The sequence below is a fragment of the Electrophorus electricus genome, chromosome 4 (genome assembly GCF_013358815.1).
Source record: "Electrophorus electricus isolate fEleEle1 chromosome 4, fEleEle1.pri, whole genome shotgun sequence".
Lineage (NCBI taxonomy): Eukaryota > Metazoa > Chordata > Actinopteri > Gymnotiformes > Gymnotidae > Electrophorus > Electrophorus electricus.
Genome location: NC_049538.1, coordinates 23662771 through 23677000, shown reverse-complemented (window position 1 = coordinate 23677000; position 14230 = coordinate 23662771). Strand labels below are relative to the sequence as shown.

Here is a 14230-nt window from a genome sequence, read left to right as displayed (position 1 = left end):
TTTTTAAACGAATATGCATTAGGCCGGAACATAATAACATGGCCAAGAAATAAAAGTGCATGCATAAATTTATAACACGTGTTTTGTTACACGTGTTACAAAGCCTTTGTCAAGAGCGACTTTTAAGCGATTCCACACTGTTGCCTTGTGCGTTTCTTCTACTCTTTTTTTTTCGAATGGGTGCATTTAATTGGCTCTGATTATACTGTTTATATTCTTTACACAAGTAGTCATTATAGCGTACACTGTGGTCTCCTGCTACAAGGCCTCAGGGTAAGCCTCCGCCGAGCGTTCACGTAACTAACTGTAGCAGCGAGTTAAGCTTGCAGCCAGAGGATTTTCCTCCATCTCAGGTCTGCGTCCTCTAATCACGCTTTCGCCGGGAAACATGGCTCTTAATAGGCTGCCTCCTTGCTCTGGTGAGTGTAACTTTTCTGCATCTGTAACCTCTCTCTGTGTTACATGCGTTTTTTGTTTTTTGTTTTTTGTTTTTTTTTCACGAAGGAAATAACCCAAGCGACATGTGGTCAGTTTGTCACATGCGTAAATCTGTCAGACTGGCTCTTTTGTTCATGGCGCGCAGACAACTGTTGCACTTGATTCGTGTTAATGAGATCATGTATTTATAGCGCACTGTTCTCCGAACTGTTTGTATTGGCCCATAATTGATGGTCTGTTTTTTTGTCGATAGATAACTTGATGAAACAGTCTTTATTGTGGACTCTTAGGCGTTCGTATTTGGTATTTTAAACTTGTTTCATAATCGATTTTTGTAGAGGTAGTTTTACAGGACTTAATAAGAGTGAATTAGCTATATATGGATTTGGGTTATATTATAATTAGTGAACATTAAATGTGGTTATATCTGATGCTGAACAAGGTTGGAAGCTAGGGACACGGTATATCCTATTACTAATCGGATATTATAAATAATTCCATCTTTTCTTTGTCGTGTGGGTTTGTAAACCATTCTGTCTCGATGTGGTGTGTAACCACGCCGGAGCACTACTAGATCTGTAATCACTACTCTCAGCCCTGTAAGCGTCTCTTTATCACTATGATCAGCCTATTTAAGTGGCGTTAAAGACATTTACGTAGTGTGTGTGTGTGTGTGTGTGTGTGTGTGTGTGTGTGTGCGCTACTTGGTGTTATTGTATGCAATGGAATGTTGAATTAGCTATGTGAATACGAAAAGAGCTTGTGATCTGTTTAACACGTTTCCATTTGTACCTGTCCATGGTGCTGAATCTGTCTCTCTCTTCCCGGTCTGTCCTTATCTCTCTTGCTCTGTCTATCTTTTGTCACATCCCTTTTTTGAAGCGGCATGGAACGGAACTCCTGAGCGCATGCGCGTAACCACAGCCATGAGCGAGTCTTCATCCGTCCGCAGCGAAAAACTCCGCAGTCTTGCGCGCGACATCTCTGAACTCGGCCAGGACGCAGCCAACACTCGACATGACGCTCTTGATTCTGCAGAGGAGTCTGTGCGTGCTGGTTTCTGAGTATTATATTCCTCAAGGTCAACTGCGTGTGTAGACCTGACCTCGGCCCGCGCGACTCACGAAAAGGGTCATATGGAGTAGGATAATTACAAAAAGGTCAAAACTTAATGCAAAATGAACGAACCAAAACCTGAATCTGTCAGTCGTAGGTTTGACATATATGACAAGAACATTTTGCTGTTTGCATCAACAACTGTAGTTTTTCTATTGCACTTGTACTTTTTTACCCCTGTCCCAGATCAGCTCAATGTCCTATGGCATGTCGAAAGGCTTGAACATGTTAAATCAATCGACTGTTGTAATAGTTGTTATCCATCTTTACACATTTTTATTGATACAAATTAAAACAAATGAATTAAATAATAAACCAAGGAATACATTAATAAAATTATCTTTAACGAAGTGAGAAATGTTCCTTGAGACATTGAACATGGACCTGAATAAACAACTTTTGTTAATACATAAATGTGCATGTGTGTGTGTGTTTATTAGGGGAAGCCAGTTCCTCGCACCACAGGAGGATTGTGTTTTGCAGATGGTCACAGAAGAGTGGACTATGTACTTGTTTATCACTACAAGAGGCGCCATTTCATTGTGTCCAATGGCAACTTGCCCTCACCGAGCTCCACCACTTTGCACAAGAACACACAGGCAGAGGTAACCGAGGTGGAGCTACAGGCAGGCCTGGATTCAGGGCCTTGGGAAGAAGAAAAGGCCCTGATCAGGGAGGAGTTTGAAAGAGGCTTGCTGGAGGAGGGCCTGGAGATTGAACGTGACGATGAGGTGTGTTGATGGTGTGTGTGTGTGTGTGTGTGTGTGTGTGTGTGTGTGTGCTGTGTGCATGAGCCCCTCTTGTGTCAGTGACCTTTGCTTGGGACAGAATCATAGTTGATTTAATTGATACATTACTTTAACAGCTTTACCAGCACTCATTGTTTGTAGTGTAATTCTCACTCTGTCCTTATGACTTGAGTAAGCCTTTCTCATTATGGCTCAACGGGTTCATTTTTAGCTTTAACAATTCAGTCCCAGCTTTTTTCTTTCTGTCTTTCTCTCAGGTGCGGACAATGCGGTTTACACGCCTGCATGCCCCCTGGTCTGTACTAGTCGTGAGGCGGAGCTCCTTAAGATCAAAGTTCCCACTAAGAAAGTGAGCTGCACACATTTCAGTTCAATTGAACTCGGTTTCCAGTTGTTCTTAAAATCCACATTTTTATTTTCAGAATTAATTCATTTGAATGCCAAATAAATACATGAAAAAAAAAAAAACTTGGACAGAAAATTAACCACCCAAACCACAATGCTAATTGCAGTGACAAATCTAAATATGCAATGTATACAAATCTAAATATGCAAATAAAATCCAAAAATAAATATGAACTTGAATATACATTCTGAAGTGATAAAAAAGTGTAAACATTGCAGTGAGAAAATAATCCATATGATCATGTGGAGGTAAGCATATTTACTATGAGGAATAAGATGTGCTATGGTGTACACTGCAACGTTCGTATGTATTCAGAGGGTTGTGAGTTGATAACCAGTGCTGATGGGGACTGTGCTGATTCAGCTGTCTGAACCTTGTACACATCACCAGTCAATCCTGTGCCCCCCTGCCTTTCCCAAACTCAGCTCAAGAGCTCTCAAAAATGGGTCTAACTCCATTCTGAATTTCACATCAGGGCTCTCTGTGTTTCTTATTAGCGACTCCCTTTGTCTGGCTTTACAGGCGTATGAGCTTGAAGGAGAGGACAGGGCTTGCAGGAGCAGTCAGCTCCATCTGGGCGAAGATCAGTCAGCCGTTTCAGCGGGGGTGCCAGGACCCAAAGCAGCCACAGGCCTGGGTCCTCTCCCTCCCTTTCAGCAGAGAGGAAGCTCCATCTGTGAGAGGACTCGGACATATGCATGAGATTTCCACACACACATCTCCATAAACTCACACACACAGATGTGAACAAGCTCTGATTTCTTTTTGTTTGTTTGTTTTTAGGTTTGACATCAAGTCGAAAAACTCCCTGTTTGACAATGCAACACGTGGCCGTATTGTGAGTTTCTTTGTTTCGGTTAAGGAATAGGTTACGTTTTATCGTTAAACATTCATTTTAAAATCTGTAGAGTTGTTGGGATTTTGTATGACTTCTGATAACTTTGATGAGTTTGATGACCCTAAATCTCCTCCAAACAGTTTAGTGGAATGCAACATTCAGGCTCCATATGTTTTGGGCTCCTTAAGGATGGGGACTGTGGTGATTCATGTGCTGTGTGTTCTGTGTGCGTGTTTGTGAGTGTGTGTGTGTGTGTGTGTGTGTGTGTGTGTGTGTGTGTGTGTGTGTGGGTGTGTTGTGTGTGTGTGTGTGTGTGTGTGTGTGTGTGCATGTGCATGAATATGGCTTTTGTAGGTGGCTGCTATCCTGAGACGGACAGCCTGTACACAGACATGTCAAGACTATGGGTCAGCACTTTCAAACACGAGTTACAACTATCTTTAACATTGCAAGCATATTCACATTTTAATTGACTGTTTGTTATTTTAAACATGAGTGTAGAACTGGTTATGTGTATTGGTGAAGATCACTGTGTTTATGTCTTAGGCATCATGTCTTTACTGGCTAAAGGAGTCTATGACTCAGCCTTTCCCTTGCATGATGTGAGTTGGAGTGGACTTTTCACTAGCGTAGCAACATAATGACATTTAGAATTTACAAATAACATATTACAGAAATATTCACATAATTTTTTTTTCAATTAGATATGATTAAATTAACATTTGATAAGTAATATGGCAGTTATGTTTAAGCATGTCTAGAGCACGCCATTGTCATAATTCCTAGTCATGTAGTACTGTAGAGGTTGTATAGGTGCACACAGGGTATTTAGTTCATCTGTAGTTGGATAGTGATGTGTATGGCTATGCTATGGCTGTGAATTTAGCCAAGGGACAGTACTGGGTTTGTACTCAGTGTGTGAGTGTTTGCTTTCATTGCTCTAGGGGGATTTCAGTAGCTCAGATAGAGAAAGTGCATCGCAATGACAGACAGGTAATCTCTTTCCCTCTGCTCTTATTGAACAGATGTCAGGTGGTTGGAGTTCAGGATAAGCTTTTACTTGATTGATGAAACTGCAGTAAGCTCTTTCTTGTCATTATTAATGTGCAAATGTGCACTTGTGTCATGGTGCATGCTTGTGTCACATTAAACAGAAGTTGATTTTTATTCAGTATGAAAAAGTGGTCTGGTTTATTTGTTAAGAGCAATTGTATGTTTGTAGAGGTTGCATGAAGAATGGGCCAATTATAGAGTGTTCCTCAAATACCAACCACTTGAGCTCATCAGGTACTGCAAGCATCGTGAAAAAATTCAGTACAATTGTACAACTTGTAACATACTGGCCAGCCCTGTGTGTAAATTTATACATTCATTGTTTGACAACTGCTTAATTTGTGTTCTGAAGGAAATACTTTGGGGAGAAGATTTGGTCTGTATTTTGCCTGGTTGGGTGTGTATACTTCAACTATTAATTCCACCCTCAGCAATGGGAATTATGGTGTTCCTGTTATGGCTGGCTAACTGTAGACAGCAATGTGCCCCAGGTACACACACACACACACACACACACACACAACACACACACACACACACACACACACACACACACACACACACCCACACACACACACACACCACACACATTCTCTTCCACTTTCTCTTGCTTGCTTTTTTGCTTTCTCTTTACTTGTATCTGTGTATGTTTGTTTGTGTGTCAGTATGAGTTTGTGTCTTGCAATCAAAACAAATATAAAGATTTCTATCTATCTATCTATCTATTATCTATCTATCTATCTATCTATCTATCTATCTATCTATCTATCTATCTATCTATCTATCTATCTATCTATCTATCTATCTATCTATCTATCTACTAATCAGTCAGGAGATGTGTGATGGGCACCTGAACTTCACCATGTGTCCCCTGTGTGATCGAGTGTGCGATTACTGGCAGCTGAATAGCACGTGTGGCACAGCGCGTGCCAGCTATTTCTTTGACAACCACGCCACTGTGGCCTTTGCCATCTTTATGTCCCTATGGGGTAAGTGCTGTTGTGTTAGTAGGCAAAAAGATATCTCTAAGTGAACCTGAATATATGTGTGTGTGTGCACGTGCGTGTGTGTGTGTGTGTGTACAGCTGCTGTGTTTCTCGAGCACTGGAAGAGAAGACAGAGGTGTCTGCAGCACAGTTGGGATCTGACAGGCTTGGAGGAAGAGGAGGTGAGTGTCTTGTTAGACACAACCCAGCAGCTCCTGCAACCAGGGCAGTGCCAGCCAGTGTGTTTAGACTGATTCCACAAAGTCAAGTGCAGTGTGTATTTGTGTGTGTGTGCATATAAGTGTGTTTCATGTTTGATTGAGGGTATCCTAAAATGTTATATCATCAGAACATCTATAGCCTAAATCTAGTTTACACAGAATTACAGACTGTTATAAAATAATGTTATACAAATGCAACTTTCATGTAATGTTAAGAGACAAGCAAGATAGCGAGATTGATGGTTTCATACATTCGTAAACCCAACATTACCACCTTCATAAATCAGTATGATCACTTTTGCAGCTCACCTTCATCTTCATTTGCTGGCACACAACTTCTCCTCTTTCCCCCAACATCCAGTGCAGCACGTCTAAATCCAGGGGCCTTCATGATTCTTTTTGTTCTGTTGCTCATGTGTTTCACAGGTGTTAGGAGTCTTGGCCATGAACTCTAACTGTTATTGAGGTTGTGTCTTTGCTTAGACAGGGGACCAGATCTTCAGTGTATGACACAGTGGTGTTACCCATCACATGCCCTCCTCCAGTTAAAAATGACTCAAATGAAATGTAACATATTGTAAAATGTGCAGTTGTAATATAATGATTTGAATTGATGTATGATTAGCTTGCATGTACTAAATTGTGGTATTAGTTGTTTTTTGTTTGTCCTCATTGTTTCCATGTTATATTTGGAAGTAGTACGTTTCCCATACGATACCTGATTGGATGGATCATATGTTAATTTGATTGGAACCTGTGCCATTCTGGTCCTATATAGCCTTAGCCCTAAACTCTACATTGCAACTTTAGGCAGAATAATTCGATTTATTGAGTTTCTTTAAATAGATCATGCTTCAAAAGAAGTAATAAAGGACCTAAAGGTAAATTAATAGATGTCAGCTGTTAGGACTTCAGGCAGGAGACTGCAGGGTATATTGCTCTGCTGAGGTAAGGTTAGGAGGATGAACAGAGCATCTTCAAGCCTTATACTGCCAAAAAAACATAATGGTAAGAATGTCAAAGAATCATTCGAGATTTATGAAGCTCAGTATTTTGAGACAGCGTGAATTATTAAGTACACACAATATAACAAACATTTTAAATAAGTTGGAGGTTAAGAAAGAAGAAATAGGTTTTGCAATAGGTTAGAACACTTTTTAAAGACAAATTTAGGTTGGAAATATTATTGCTCTATAACATTACAAGATTTCAACACTTCAACCATAAACATAGAGTCCTGTTTACATTTTTGAGATTATAGATTGGAGTGCATTGTGGGTCTTGCTGATGTTCTTTCGTCCTGAAATTATGTTCTATAATATGTATATATTGGGTTGCATTTTGCATTTTGGTTGCATTTTGTGTAATATTGATATTGATTTTTTTTTTTTCTACTTTCTGTTTTACTCAGGATGAACTCCGTCCTGCGTATGAGGATTTTCTTCTTAAAAAACATCAGAAAAATGCAAGAACAAAAAGAAAGAGGAGGTAATTGATTATAATGCTGAGTGAGGATCTTTAATTACAAAAGCGAACCTCTTGTCTGAAATATACGAAATGCAGCCTACTGCCTTCATGCATACTGAGCCTTTCGATGGAGGTAATAGGCATTCATGTTTCGGAACTAAAGTAAACTTTTGTTTGTGTGCCTATAAAGTAGCATTTGGATGTTTCTGACCTTAAGACCCGAAGCACTGGTGTGTGTATGCATGAGTATGTGTCAATAATCTCTTTTTTTTTTCTGTTTTGCAGATGGATGGGAGAACAGATGACATAGGCAGGGAGAAGCTACTGTCTGCTAAAGGAGGCCAGCCAATGGTGAGAGAACTGAGGGGCAAGGGGGCGGAGGACAGCGTTTGTGTGCATCCCGAGGAACAGACTGAAAGAGAGAGAGAATAGTGGGGCACAAGAAAGAGCGAGAGGAGAGACAGTAGCTAATGAACTTATCAGCGAGGGCGGTGGGGCTTTGGGAATAAGGTTATAGTTGTCTGTCAGCTGTCAGTCGGAAGTAGAGGGGTCAGACTACACCTGCTCATCCTCTGGCTTGTCTCCTCCTACTCTCTTCTTCATGTCTGGTTAAATGATAAGTGGGTGAGGTTACCGTCTGGGTTCAGAGTTTTTAACTTTGTTGCACATGTACAATTAGAAGAATCGAAAGTCATTTAATATGGTAGCAATTTCTGTTATGTGACATTATAGGTGTTTTTATTATTATTATTATTATTGATGTTGTGGCCCCCCCCACCCCCCCCTTAACATACACAGACACACACTGGAAGCAGATTACCCTTCCAAGGAATTCCACATAGATTATGTAGGATTAGAGCCAGTGATGGATTAAAACATAAATTAAAGTGGTGCCATTCCTCTAATAAAAACATACTTAGTGTGTGGTTGTAATTTTGGGGTTGGGAGGATTTGGATGTGTGAGTGAGAACATTTATCAGTTTTAATTATGGTGCATTTCTGAGCATATGTGTGTTCATAGGTGTGTATCCACTTTGTAATTGTGGTTTTTGGTCAGCTTCTTACGAGCAGACTACATTATCGATTATTTGCCCTTTGTGTTGTTGAAGTGTTGGGACTGCATTCTACATTTGACCATATTTTAAAATGCATTTCAATATAGCTTCTTACCTATTATGCCTATTACCAACTTTTGAGATGTATTGTAGTAATGATTTTAATGTTTTAAAATCTAACATCCTTGCCATCATTTTTTGTAGCTTGCCTCAGAATCTCTTACATGGAAGGACCCGATTGCCAGGATACCTGCATCAATATGTCCTCAATACTTCTCATGGTTGGTATTTGTGTCTGTTTGTTTATGCAAATATATGTATTTGTGATTTCATTAATGGCTCACATCTATGCTAATTTATGATGGATTTATTCATTAGCTCATCTTGTCCTAATTTATGCATGAGTTTTTTATGATTTTAACTCTAGCTCACCCCGTGCTTGCTCTCTCTTTTTCTCTCCGTCTCTTGCCCCATTCCCACCTCTCTGTCTGTGTTTCAGGTGGGGAGTGACATTTTCAGCAGCGTCTGGTGTTATTCTTTACCGTATCATTGTTTTTGTTGTGATGTCAACGAATCCCGACCCTGAGGCCAAGGCCAATGTACGAGTTACTGTGACAACCACTGCTGTCATCATCAACCTGCTGGTGGTTTTGGTGCTTGGATGAGATTTACGGTGCTGTGGCAGCCTGGATCACAGAACTGGGTCTGTGTGTGTGTGTGTTTGGGGGGGGGTCAGGGGGATAGAGGAAATCTGTATCTGTATGGGAGAATCTGTATACAAATCTGTACAGGAGAGCACATTTGAAAGTGTATAATTGCCACTGTGCTGTTACAGCACTGAGATGATAAAGTTATTGGTCAATAATAATGTAACGGTGAGGCCACACTGCTGCTACTCATGACCCCCTCATGCCCAGTGGTGATGATATGCTGCTGTTTGTGGGGCTGCAGAGATCCCAAAGGACCGAGCAGCATTCGAGGAGCACCTGATCCTGAAGGCTTTTTCTGCTCAAGAGCATGAATGCCTTTGCTCCAGTCTTCTATGTTGCTTTCTTCAAGGGCAGGTTAGCACTTTATGATAAAGAATAGTGTTGTATTCTTTTAACATTTTCACAGTTTTGGAACATGGCATGCATTAATGAATTGATGATTGGCACTGTTGAGCAACAAGAACTGCATAAGATATGATGTGTTGTGTTGTGTATAATGTATAGATAGTAGGCCAAGTAAAGCACTGTTGTTTATCTAACACAAAACCTTGTTGGGTGATTAAGGTTTGCAGGGCGTCCTGGTGACTATGTGTATGTCTTTGGAGATTTCCGCATGGAGGAGGTAAGAACAAAGTCTTGTCCAACATACCATTTGTATAGTTTTCCATTTATATGTTTTGTGTGTGTGTGTGCGTGCGCCTGTGTGTGTGTGTATTACAGTGTGCTCCAGGAGGCTGTCTTATTGAAGTGTGTATTCAGCTTGGCATAATCATGCTGGGAAAGCAACTCATTCAGAACAATGTGTTTGAAATCGCCGTCCCGTGAGTTTTATGCACATATACAGATGCGCTCTCACAATCACACACACACACACACACACACACACACACACACACACACACACACACACACACACACACACAACACACACCCACACACACACACACACACATATTCCACACACATTGATTGCAGTTTTGTAGGCATCTAAGATATTTTCCAAGGATTGCAAAAGTTCTTGAAACATTCCAATCTTTGAAACATTAAAAGGGCCCTCAGTCTACTGTGCATTTCAATGCTTCTATCTCCCTCTGCAGGAAGCTGAAGAAGATGTATCGCTCATATAAAGAGGAGAAGGAAGGTGGGGAGAAGAAGAACAAGGATCTGAATCGTCCACGTCACCGCTGGGTTTTAGATTACGAGCTGGAGCCATTTGAGGGCCTGAGCCCAGAGTACATGGAGATGAGTACGTGTGTCACTAAACCTCATTTGTGTTCAGTCAGATTGGTGTCTTTCATTTCCTGGGTCACTCGCATCAGTAAGTGAAGCAGAGCTTAGTGACTGCATTTGGCTGCATGCTGCCATTGGCAAGCTGTCCACTTTGGACATAAGAAAATGTTCATAAGAGAACTTCAAGGTGTTTCAGTAGCAGGAAATGAAAGGATCAGAATGAAGTATACTCTGAAAGGAAGCAGAGATTTCCTGTAAGGAAGCTGTAATTGAAGGGGCTATTGTTTAGTCTTTCTGGGAGAAGCCATGCCTCATTCCATATGGTAAAACAGGAAAGCAAATGGGCTACATTGGAATTTTAAGAAAAGTTGTTCTATGCATGCATGAATGCATGATTGATTTGTCTTTGTCATCTGCAGTTATCCAGTATGGATTTGTGACTCTATTTGTGGCATCTTTCCCATTGGCTCCCCTCTTTGCTCTGCTCAATAATGTCATTGAGATTCGCCTCGATGCTGCAAAATTTGTCACTGAAATACGGAGGCCGGATGCTATCAGAGCAAAGGAGATCGGTAGGACTCTGGTCAAACAGATTGTGTTGTGTGCCACCTCAAGCAGCACATTGTTTGTCCTCTGTGTCCTCAGAGATTTTCCTTTCTCTTTTTTCTTTTTTTTCTTAGGTATATGTACAATATCCTGAGTGGGATAAGCAAGTTTGCTGTGATCACAAATGTATGCAAAAACAGCTTTTCTTCTATGCTATTTGCATGTATAAAATTGATTAGTACTTATATGATAGATCACTGTGAAAAATTATTTAACTGCTGAAACGTGAGTAATTGGTTGTGTAGGTGTTAACTTTATTAACTCTGCTAATGTTAATCACGCTCAAATAAAAATACTCAAATAAAACACTCATAGCTTGGATTAAATAGTACAGAAATGTAAAATAGCAAGTAATATCTATGTTGAATGTGGACATGTGGACATTAGAATAACAAATCTCATTATTTCTTTTCTCCTCTCTCTCTCTCTCTCTTTCTCTCTCTCTCTCTCTCTCTCTCTGTCAATCTTGCTCTCTCAGGCATTTGTTATATCCTTCACATCAGAGTTCATTCCTCGAATGGTGTATCAATATATGTACAGTGAAACAGGCACCATGCATGGATATATAGACCACACATTAGCATACTTCAACACCACTAACTTCAAACAAGGAACAGCACCCAACAGCACACGCTTTGACCGAGAACTGCGTGTCTGCAGGTGTACATATAGACACAAACACACACACATACACACAAGCACACACATACACAAACACACACACACATAAATACACATATATGATCATATAAATCACCGAGTATTTCCTTTCTTCACAATATCGGTAACTTCTCTTTGTCTCTCTTTTAGGTATAAAGATTATCGAGACCCTCCCTGGTCCCCTGAGTCTTATCAACTTTCTAAGCAGTACTGGTCTGTCCTAGCTGCTAGACTGGCTTTTGTCATCTTTTTTTCAGGTCAGTGGAATAGCTCTTATATGGTTTTCATTCTGTTTTGTATGATAGCTCAGATGTTTAACAAATTTTAAAATTTAGTAAACATCCTAAGATGCATGCAATTCATATTCATAGTCAAGGCTAATTTATAATTGTTCAGATGTATATAATATGCAAATAATTCATAATTACAGATGTATGCATTACACTTGTGTGTGTTTCCAGAACCTTGCCATGCTCCTCAGTATGCTGGTGGCTTGGCTGATCCCAGATGTGCCCCAGTCACTGAAGGAACGGCTGAAGTTGGAGAAGGTCCTGCTGCTGGAGCTCCTCCTTAGTGAGGAGGCAGCCAAGCAGCGCCGTGTGTCCCAGTGCCCTGCTGACTTCAGCATCAGCATTAAGAGTCCTTGGGAGGAGGAGGAGGAGGAAGAGGAGGAGGAGGAGAAGGAGGAGGAGGAGGAGGAGGAGGAGGAGAAGGAGGAAGTCACTGGTGCACAAAGCCAGATGACTGAGAGGCTGAATGAGCCTGGAGAGAGTAAACTCCAGCTGCCTGTGGAGAAACCTGTAGCCATCACCACTGAGCTCCCGAGCCCTGATGCAGACTCACCCATTGAGATGCCCAGCAGTCCACAGTGGCCCATCAAACCAAACATACCATCAGCTCAACTTAATCAATCTATTCCTCATCTTCCAGTAAATCCAGAGCCGTATGGGTCCTGCTACCGAGAGTTTGACCTGGATGGGCCTCCACCTTGGGAACCAAGGTCCAAATTTAAGAGCCGCTGTCGGACCCTTCCATCCAGACAAAGAGCGACGGAACCTGAGGACAGAGCAGGCAGAGCCAGCCACTCCACTAGCTATGTATACCTCAGCTACAAGGATACCCTATTACCCAGTAAGTTCTTACATAACATGTCAAGACTACCATCAGAACCCTCATCTAAAACAGAGCTCTCAGCCAGTCATTCATGCTCCTCATCTAACACAGAGCTCTCAGTCTGCCAACAAGCAGCTTTACAACACCTTCTGTCCAAAGAGGAAATCACAAGCAGTCAAACATCAGTGGCACGTTCACCTTTCAAACCAGAGTTTACTGTCAGCCAATCAACAGCACTGCCACGCCCTCAGTCCAGACTGGAGCTCACAGGTAGTCAATCAACTACTCTACCAAGACCCCCATCCAAGCCTGAGCTGATGGGAAGTGTAGCAAAAGGACTTTCAATCCAAAATACAACCATCAGAGCCAAGGCCCGCTGTCAGACTCTTCCCCCTAGACAAACAGGACCTGATGCTGGGGGACGTTCACCTAGCGCAAGCCACTCCACCAGCTTCCCACATCTCAGCCAAAAGATTCCTCTCTCACCTAGTGAGTTGACACGCAACACCCCAGTGTAAATGTAATTGGATAAAACAAACTCTTCCCCTCCCCTCCAACAGCTCTCAACCAGTAACCTTTTTCAGTGCCAGGCACCCCAGGTAGTTACTAACTTATGACTGACTCAGATGAGGTTCACTGAGGTCAGGATAATCAGTAACTATTTGTTGCTTTATTGAGGTGTCTTCTACATTATTATCTCATATGAGAAAACAGTTGATGGTCATATATTTTGGCAGCTAATCCACTTCTGACATTGTAGTGTTGGCTGAGAGGTGGTGTTGAAATGTGCACTCTGTACATCCTTGAGCCCCAGAAGTGCTCATGTTCAGTGTGTTTAGTGTTTCACTATAACTAAATAATGCAATTTGACAACAGTGAGGCACACATTGATACTGTGAACACACACACACCATTAACTTATCAAAGTCTCTTTCAATTCCTTTTTAAACCATGAGCAGATTTGTGTAAGAAATATTTGTGTAAAAAATTCTTCTATGCAGCATTTGTGGGTCAGAGTGCTGTGTGGCCATTGCACATGGCTAAATCAACAGGGAGCCTGAGTTTTGTCATGATCTTGTTCATGAATCGATGCTGGCACATGTTTCATTTTAAATGTTTCAATAAGTTGCCTATGTATAAGGGATATAATTCATAATGTGCAACCTAACAGTAAGATGCTCAGCTGATTTAATTACTCTGTAAAACATCTAATATACATCTAATATAAAAAACATCAACGATAAATGTTTCTAGGAAAAAATGAGGCAAACATGAATCGTGCATCTTCCACATTTAATCTTAAAGGCCACTAACTGCCTTGACTCATTCGAGTAATCCTAATGTTGTTGTGTAAATTGAACTAAGTCATATCCTTTTATAGGTCTATTTTACATTTTTGCTTAATAGTTCAGGTAACATTCAGGTAACATGAAGAAATTCAGTATACATACTCAGGAGAGAAATCCTGAGGATGAAGTTAGGTGTAGATATATATTTGTGGTATAACATTTTACATTACATAAATCTGATGAGCTCAGCATGTGATTATATTTCACAGTGGTATATTACAACAACACAGACA

General features: G+C 40.9%; 1 protein-coding gene across 1 annotated transcript; it reads left to right on the top strand.

Moving 5' to 3' along the window:
- The first annotated feature begins 363 nt into the window (after positions 1-363).
- LOC113580522 (anoctamin-1) lies at positions 364-13212 on the top strand. The gene is given in 36 exon segments (XM_035525446.1): positions 364-419; positions 1321-1484; positions 1995-2285; positions 2561-2603; positions 2606-2652; positions 3185-3373; positions 3375-3385; positions 3493-3547; positions 3902-3946; positions 4087-4149; positions 4492-4512; positions 4514-4540; positions 4770-4834; positions 4953-4974; positions 4976-5008; positions 5010-5054; positions 5056-5091; positions 5433-5589; positions 5686-5774; positions 7219-7264; positions 7267-7295; positions 7560-7625; positions 8534-8578; positions 8581-8620; positions 8837-8985; positions 8987-9032; positions 9281-9330; positions 9332-9393; positions 9604-9661; positions 9760-9860; positions 10137-10285; positions 10689-10866; positions 10950-11001; positions 11354-11535; positions 11686-11784; positions 11990-13212. Coding segments are annotated over 36 exon segments (3963 nt in total). The 5' UTR covers positions 364-388; the 3' UTR covers positions 13167-13212.
- The last annotated feature ends 1018 nt before the right edge of the window (positions 13213-14230 follow it).